Here is a 9399-nt window from a genome sequence, read left to right as displayed (position 1 = left end):
TCTCTCTGTCTCTTCACTCTATGGAAAAAAAAAGACACTAAAGAAAAAGAAAAAGAGAAAAAAGAGAGAGAAAGAAAGAAACAGAAAAAGAAAGAAGAAATAGAGAAAAGGAAGGAAGGAAGGAAGGAAGGAAGGAAGGAAGGAAGGAAGGAAAGAAAGAGGAGAAGAAAGAAAGAAAAAGAAAGAAAGAAAGAAAGAAAGAAAGAAAGAAAGAAAGAAAGAAAGAAAGAAAGAAAGAAGGAAGGAGAAAGAAGGAAGGAAGAAATGAAGGAAGAAAAAAGAAGGAAGGAAGAAATGAAGGAAGAAAAAAGAAGGAAGGAAGAAATGAAGGAAGAAAAAAGAAGGAAGGAAGAAATGAAGGAAGAAAAAAGAAGGAAGGAAGAAATGAAGGAAGAAAAAAGAAGGAAGGAAGAAATGAAGGAAGAAAAAAGAAGGAAGGAAGAAATGAAGGAAGAAAAAAGAAGGAAGGAAGGAAGGAAGGAAGGAAGGAAGGAAGGAAGGAAGGAAGGAAGGAAGGAAGGAAGGAAGGAAGGAAAGAAAGAGGAGAAGAAAGAAAGAAAGAGAAAGAAAGAAAGAAAGAAAGAAAGAAAGAAAGAAAGAAAGAAAGAAAGAAAGAAAGAAAGAAAGAAAGAGAAAGAAAGAAAGAAAGAAAGAAAAGAGAAAAGAAAAAGTGAGAACAGTGAGGTTATTTATATTTATGTGCCTGGCTTATATCACTTAAATAATGTTCTCTAAGCTCATTCATGTTGCCTTGAATAAAATGATTTTACTTTTTATTGGCTGCATAATGTTTCATTTTTTTAATCCATTCATCTGCTGATGAACACTTAGACTGATTCCATATCTTGGCTACTGTGCATATATACTGGTTTCCTGTCCTTTGTTATATGCCTTGAAGTGGATTTGATGGATCACATATAGCAGTTCTATTTTCAGTTCATAATAAATAAATGTTTAATGGCCCCAGTGGGAAGGGACACCTTCTTCTAACATCAGAAATACTCCCAAGAGAACAAGATCTACAGAAAATTTTCTATTTCGATTATGGTCCCTAGATTCCTATTCCTTATATGCCTAGAGATAACAAAATTAGACACTTTTTATTTAATGAGAAGCAATGAGGTTTCAGGCTTTGGACATCAGTAAACACTACATCTCCTCCCTCACATCAGTTCGCCAATTCAAGGAAAGCAAGAAACTCTCTTGTGTCTTCCAGAACATCACCATGGTACAAGGATCAATGCTAGACACCATCTCCCAGATGTTGAGGACACAGCCACTGCCCTTACTATTCATCCTCCTGGGAAGACAAGATTCATAAAACATGTCTTCTAGGTGACCACACCTATATGAGCAAGCAGAAGAACACAGTAAGTTCTTGAGAAATTAAATACGTATAGCCTGGGGGTAAGGAAATGGAGAAAGTCTACATATTTAAAAAGGAAAAAAATAGATAGGGAAGACATTAAGGGACACAGAAATGGAGGATTGTCTATTGATGAAAATGTGTATGGTAGCTTTGACTGGACTGGTGTGCAGTGTATTCATGCTGAGAAAATTCATTTTACAAGCTGTGGTGATGAACACTGATAGAATGTATAAAATAAATTTAAAGAAGAAATCACATTTGAAAGTGGATGAATATGGAAGATTTAATGCTAGGTGAAGCAAGCCAGACAAGAGAGGCATTGCATGTCTCCACTCAATATATACTGAATGTCTGCACTCTATGACAAAAAACTGAAAAATTGGAAGGTAAAAGTAATGGAGAACAACTGTGGATACTAGAGACAGTATGGGAGGAGGATGAGGGTGCGAGGAAGGGAATCAAAGGGAAAAAGAAAGAAACAAAACACTTAAGAGACACAAAAATGGAAAAGTATCTGTTGATTTTAAAAAAGTTTTTAAAAAAAGAAGTCAGAGGCTGAAAAGTGGGCAGGAAGTAACACTTGATGCACTGAGAGGTAGTCCTATGTGGGAAGGTTACTGGTTCAAATCCAAAGACCTCCCTGAGTGTAACAGGCACACACACGCACAAGGTCTGGAGGTGGCTGAGACCAAGATCATTCCCTCTCCTCATGGTGTCAGGATCCTATAGGGCATGCCATTTCTTTTTCTTTCTCTTGCTTTCTCGGCCTCTCTTCACTTAAGGAAAATAAACAAGTAAATAAACTTTATTGATTGATCAAACCATATTGCACACTAAAGAGATATAAAATGATTACATGTCAAAAAGAAATCATGCAATAAATAAATATAATCAGTCAATAACGTTTATTATATAAAGTTGTCAGAAAAGTCATGGCACATTTTTACATAGAAAATATGTCATGACTTTTCTGACAACCTAATATTATTTATTGTATAATTTCTTATTTATATTTAATCATTTTACACCTCTATCACAAAAAAATTGGTTGTTGAAAGCATACATTCAGTGCATGTCAATGAAGTCAGAGCTATTACCATATACATCATTCTCCACAGGTAATTTTCCATGCTTGTGTCTGTTAAATGTTATTAAACTTTATTTTAAAAATATTTCAATAAAGTTGAAGAGCCTATCCTAAAAGGAAACCTCAGAGGTTTTTGATGTTGTTTTGTTTTGAGCAATATTTGGCTATAGGGTGTGTACATGCCAGAGAGACAGAAAGTGAGAAGTCACTCCCCAGAGGGGATGGTCATGCCTCAGTCCCTTCTCCTCCATCTTCTTCTTGGGTTTTTGGGCGCACACACACACACACACACACACACACACACACACACACACCTGGCATAAGTTTCAAGCTGCTGGTTCTGGGACTCAAACTGTAGTTTGCCACGTGGGAATCTTATACCTTAATCACTTAACCATTTAACCTTTTGGCACCAAAGGCTCAGGTTTTAGTGCAGCCTCTTGTCTCACCCATCTCACTCTCTGCTCCTTCTGACATCATGTCCACAGTTCTCTCCTTTTCACCAGGAACTGTCTCTTTCCTAGTCATCTCCCAGGTGATGTTGGGCTTCTGCAAACCTCTTACCAAGTGTCCGGATCTCCTTCTTACCTCACTAGCTTTTGTGTAGCCAGACACCCAGGGAGGGAGGAGCTCAGGAAAGAAAAAAAAAAACAACTCACACAATCGACAGGCGTTTACAAACCTCCTTCAGCAGGCTCTGTGATGTGTGTGAATGATAAGTGCTCTCTTCTCATCTGCTTCTAGGGAGATGCAGTGTGGCCACTCAGCAGAAGAGATTAGCACAATTCCCGGACCTGGTAAGTATTAATAAGTACAAGTTACTAGTCATGTGATTTTCTGATCACCTTCAATGAGCAGAGCCTGGTCTGTGTATGTTACATTTTTGTGCTATTTTGAAAAGGATATTTTCCCCTATGATGTATATGTTGATTACTAGAAATAAGAGAGAAAATGATTATGTGTACTCATTGGATTTTTTTTTGTTTTACAATTTACCAAAGTGATTTTCCAGTTGTAATAGCTTTTTGTTTGGATTTAGTGGGCCAATTTTGTCACCTGAAAATGTGATTTACTTTCATTCAAGATGTGAAACCGCTTTTTCTTCTTTAGCCTAATTGGTTTGAAATTTCAGAACAGCACTGGGCAGTGGCAGGGGGAAGGTATATTTGTCTTCTATCTTTATAAGCTTTTTCTCAAATAATTTCGCATCAAGGTTAAGATTAGATGATGATTAGAGAAGCTATTTTATCATACTTAAGCGAGATTCTTCTTCCATAGTTTGGTTTGTGGAAAACATAATAGCAGAGACAGCAGGTGTAAACACCAGAGACTGTATAGGAAGCAGCGCATGGTGGGAGGGAGGAGCTCAGGAAAGAAAAAAAAACATTAAACAGACACAAGAGTAGAAAGTTATTGTGTATGATGGTATCTTTGGCTTGCTTTACATGCAATGCATTTGTGCTTTAAGAACACACAATGTATGCTGAAGAGACATACAATGATTGGAACCAGCAGGTGGCAAGGTGGTTAAGGCTCTAGACTCCAATATGACTGACTGCAGTTTGAGTCCCAGACCTGGTAGACGGCTTTCTCACTTTTCCTCTTTCTGTCACTCTGTCTCTCTCTGGTGACTGCATGTACCTTATAGCAAATGAAAAAGAAGTAAGTAAATAAAATTCTAAAAAGACAATGATTAAATGTAAATACAAAATATATAAAAATCTAGTCATAGTTTTCTCAGAACTATTTTCACACATTATCTTTTGCATCTATTAAGATGATCCTATTATATGTAGATTTTTAAAATTCATATGCTATACAATAATAAATAATCAATATGAAATACTCATTACTTTCTTGCATTGAATGCTTCCTGATCATGTACTTAGTATGCTTGACCAATTGTTGAATATATTTTATACCTACATAGTTCAAGTTTTTCCATTTAAGCTAATTATTGAGAGTCATAACTTTTATTTTAATACTGTGATTGTAGCAGGCTTTTGTCTTTTGGTATCAGGGTTAAAATACATTCATAAAATTCACTGGATATCTATAGGTTTTTTTTTTTTAAATATTTTTATTTATTTAATTCAATTTATTATTGTTATGTTTTAATTTGTTAAAGGGCATATGCACTCACCAGAGAGAGAGAGAGAGAGAGAGAGGAAGTGAGAAAGCAAGCCACTGGGTCTGGGACTTAGACTGCAGTTGGCCATTTGGAAGTCCAGTACCTTAACCAACATGCCACCTGCTGGCCCCTATTTATAGTTTTTTTTAATTGTTGGCTAGTTTCATTTTATGATTTCTTATTCCCTTTTTTCTTTCTTCTTTTTTTTTTTTTTTTTTTCAGGTTTCTGTCATAGGATGTATGTGCTCCCTGGAGAAAGACATAGAAAGACAGAAGGAGAGAAAGTGAAAAATCACCTTCCGGGAGGATGGCCATGCTGCACTTCCTTCTCCTCTATTCCCCTTCTGGGATTTGGGGCACCCATGCACACATGCCCGGGCATGATTTTTAGACACTGGTCCTGGATTCAAAATGTGGTTGGCCATTTGGGAGTCTGGCAACTTAAACACCATGCCACCTGCCGTCCCTCTTGTTCACTTTTAATTGTACATATTTACCACATACAATATGGTTTTTCAAAGTTTACATGCAGTACATGAAAATAAAAGCAAAGATATTACCGCATACTTTATCTTCAACACAGAACTTTACATTTTTATGTCTGATATTTATCTGAATGTGGCCCCAATATTTTTTAGACATTGCATGTAAGTGAGATTTCAAAATTATTAGTTTGGCATCTTGTTCATGAGAAATTTGTTTTTTGACGTAACTTTTTCTTTGATGACTGGTCCACTATACCTTTTAATTAAAAATTATTCAAATATGGGACTGGCAGTTAGTATAATGGCTATGTCGCTGGACTCCCATGTAGTCAGCCACAGTTCGCCTCCCAGACCCGGTGGCTTAAAACTCATGCCGGGCGCATGTGCATGTGTGCCCAAGATCCCGAGAAGAGAATGGAGGAGAAGGGATTGCAGTGTGGCCATCCCCCCTGGGGGGTGATTTCTCGCTTTCTACCTCTCTGTCTCTCTCTGTCTGTCTGGTGAGTGCATGCTCCCTATAGCAAAAACCTCTCCCCCCAAAAAAATTATTCAACTATACAGAAAACATGGCATTCTCATCACTTATGAAAATTATATATTGATTCATAAGTTTAGACATTATTATTAACGGGATCATTATTATAATAAAGGCATTTAAAAGTAAAATACAAATGTAATTCAAAAGATAACTGAGATAACAAAGACTGACTGACTAGATCTTAGGGCAGTTGAACGTATAAAGTCTACTTCAGTTGCTAAATTATGGGAACCAGGAGGAGGCGTAGTGATTAAGGTGCCGGACTCCCATGTGGCTAACTGTGGTTCAATTCCTGGACCAGTGGCTCAAAACTTATGCCAGATGTGAATGCATGAGTGTGCATGCCCAAAATCCCAGGATGAGAATGGAGAAGAAAGGATTTTGTTTTGGCCATTTCCCTTGTGGAGTGATTTCTCACTTTATATCTCTCTGTCTCTCTGGTGAGTACACACAACCTATAGCAAACAACTCTCTCAAAAAAATAAAAAAATAAAATCTGGGGATGTGTATACATGTGCCCCAACCTGGGAGGACAATAGAGAAGAAGAGATTGCAGCATGGTCACCACCCCAGGTGTGGGGGCATGATCTCTCACTTATGCTCTCTCTCCAGTGAGCACATGGGTCATAGGGAAAAAGACTTTAAAAAACATATTAAGTTTTGTGTCTAGGTTTTCCATCAATTGGTTACAACACAGGAGAAGGTAGCAACATTTAGAAACCCCAAATTCAGGACCAGCAAAGGACAAAATGTTTACATTGCTGGGTTCCCACACAGTGGATTGCAGTTCAATTCCCAGATTGGGCAACTTAAAACTCACACTGGGTACATGTGTGTGCATGCCCAAGATCTCCAGGAAAGAATGGATAGGAAGAGATTGCACTGTGGCCATCCTCCCTGGGGTGAATTCTCACTTTATGTCTCTGTGTCAATCTCTGTCTCTCCAGTGAGCACAGGCACCCTATAGCACAAATATCTCTAAAAAGTAAAATAAATAAATAAAGGAAATACTCTTTAAAAAAAGAAACCCCAAATTCACAGAAATAAGAGACAAGACCATTAAACAAATGTGACATATCATTGCCATATTGAGTTCAAGCTAAAGCAGATCACATTGTGGATTAATTGTATCATGTTTCTGCCTTTGTCTATCAGATAGTTCCTTTTCATGGAACAAGAAAACCACACAGGGCTTCCAATATTTCTCCTCCTGGGACTTTCTGAGAAGCCAGAGAATCAGTCTATTCTCTTTGTGCTGTTTCTGACTTTATACCTGATGACCGTCTTTGGAAACCTACTCATCATCCTGGCCATCATCTTAGACTCCCACCTGCACACCCCCATGTACTTCTTCCTCTCTAGCCTGTCCTTTTCCACCATCTGTTTCACTTCCACCACCATCCCAAAGATGCTGGTGAACATCCAGACACAGAGTAAGGTCATCACCTATGGAGACTGCATCACTCAAATGTATTTTTTCACAGTTTTTGGACTTTTGGACAATTTACTTCTGACTGTGATGGCCTATGACCGATTCGTGGCCATCTGTGACCCCTACACTACACAGTCATCATGAATCCCCAGCTCTGTGTCCAGTTACTTCTTTTGACCTGGCTGGTCAGCACACTGGGAGCCCTTCCTGAGAGTTTAACCACATTGAAACTCTCTTTCTGTTCAGTTGTTGAAATCCCACACTATTTCTGTGAACTCCCTGAGATCCTCAAGCTTGCCAGCTCTGACACCTCCATCAATAACATTGTATTATATATTGTGACAGGCATCATGGGTTTTTTTCCTCTTGCTGGAATCCTTTTCTCTTATTATCAAATTGTTTCTACTGTCTTAAAGATCTCAACAACAGGAGGGAAGTATAAAGTGTTTTCCACCTGTGGATCTCACCTTTCAATGGTGTCCTTGTTCTATGGAACCTGTCTGGGGGTTTATCTCAGCTCCACATGGACACATGGCTCCAAGACAGGGACATTGGCCTCAGTCCTATACACTGTGGTCACTCCCATGTTGAACCCCTTCATTTATAGCCTAAGGAACAGGGACATGAAGAGGGCTCTGAGAAGGCTTCTCTGCTGCATTTCACCCTCCCAGTGATGGCTGCAAGAACTCTGTTCCTGGACAGGTGTGATCAAAGGCAATAGAGGGGCCAGCAGGTGGTTCAGTGGTTAAGGTACTGGACTCCCATGGGGTCAACTATGGTTTGAGTCACAGATCCAGAGTCTTGAAACTCATCCTGGGCATGTGTGTGTATGTGCCCAACCTCCTAAGATAAGAATAGAGGAGAAAAGATTGTGGGGTGACCATACCCCTAAGGGATAATTTCTCAATTTCTCTCTGTGTGTCTCTCTGGTGAGTGCACATGCCCTATAGCAAAAATGCCCCCCCTCACACACACACACACAAAGCAATGGAACTGAACATTCAATAGTGTGAACATTGAGGTCTCATTTATAATATTTATGTGCAATTAGCAAATATTCTTTTATGAAGGATGGCTTCCTACCTTTCCATTAAACATCTTAATTTTCCATCTTCTATATCAGAAGGTCTATTCACTAATTGACTTTCTCTGTCACCTTTTTGACTACCAGCCAGCATCATTTTGTCTATCTTATTGCACCTTTTCTAACTTATTAATAGACATCTGATATGTTCATATTGACTATTAGGTTCTCATTTCATCCATTGTGCTCATCCCACACCAATGTGCTCATCTCACCCCAATATACTCAAACCACCCCAATGTTCTCATCCCACACCGATGTGTTCAGCCCTCACCAATATGCTCATTCTGCATCAGTATACTCACATCACTCCTATGTGTTCATCCCACACCAATATACTCATACCATCCCAATGTGCTCATCCTGAAGCAATATGCTAACACCACTCCAATGCATTTATTCCACACCAATATACTCACACCACCCCAATGTGCTCATCCTACACATGTGCTCATCCTACACCAAGCTCATCCCACACAAATTTTCTCATCCCACACCAAAATATTCATACCACTCCAATATGCTCATTCTACACCAATGTGCTCATCCCACACAAATGTGCTCATCCCACACCAATATACTCACATCACCCCAATGTGCTCATTCTTCACCAATATGCTCATCCCACACCAATACACTCACAACACCTCAATGTGGTCATCTCACCTCAACAAGCTCATCTCATCTCAATGTGGTCATTCCATGTCAATGTGCTCAATTCTACACAAGTGTGCTCATCCCACGTGAATGTGCTCATCCTATGCTAATATGCTCATCCCACACCAATATACTCATACCATTCCTGTGTGCTAATCTCATACCAATATACTCACACCACCCCAATGTGCTCATCCCACACCACTAAATTCAAAGGTTGGGTACCTTTGTTACCCAACAACAATCTAAGGGTACAAACCACCTATTCTGTATATATTAGATGTTGTTTGTGTTCCACCCATATTTCTTCTTCTTTAGAGAGATTTTTTGCTATAGAGTGTGTGTGCTTGCTGGAGAGACAGAGAGACACAGAGAGATAGAATGGGAGAAATCACTCCACAGGGATGACGGCCATGCTCCTTCATTCTAATAGTATAATCTCATGGAATGTTCATGCATGAACATGTAAAAATTAAATGATACAATCCATGTAATATTCAAATTTCAGCCCATGGTACATAAATAGATCTAAAGAAAAATGCCCTCAGCCAAGATTACTATACCCAGCAGAACTATTCTTTATATGAGAAGGAGGGAAAAAAAAACATTCCCAGAT

General features: G+C 38.8%; 1 protein-coding gene across 1 annotated transcript; it reads left to right on the top strand.

Moving 5' to 3' along the window:
- The first annotated feature begins 6778 nt into the window (after positions 1–6778).
- Positions 6779–7716, top strand: LOC102488966 (olfactory receptor 7C1-like). The gene is given in 2 exon segments (XM_014590143.1): positions 6779–7157; positions 7160–7716. Coding segments are annotated over 2 exon segments (936 nt in total).
- The last annotated feature ends 1683 nt before the right edge of the window (positions 7717–9399 follow it).

This window comes from Tupaia chinensis, unplaced genomic scaffold (genome assembly GCF_000334495.1).
Source record: "Tupaia chinensis unplaced genomic scaffold, TupChi_1.0 Scaffold000409_1, whole genome shotgun sequence".
NCBI lineage: Eukaryota > Metazoa > Chordata > Mammalia > Scandentia > Tupaiidae > Tupaia > Tupaia belangeri.
The sequence above is the reverse complement of the archived record's forward strand: the minus strand, read 5'-3'. Positions and strand labels throughout refer to the sequence as shown.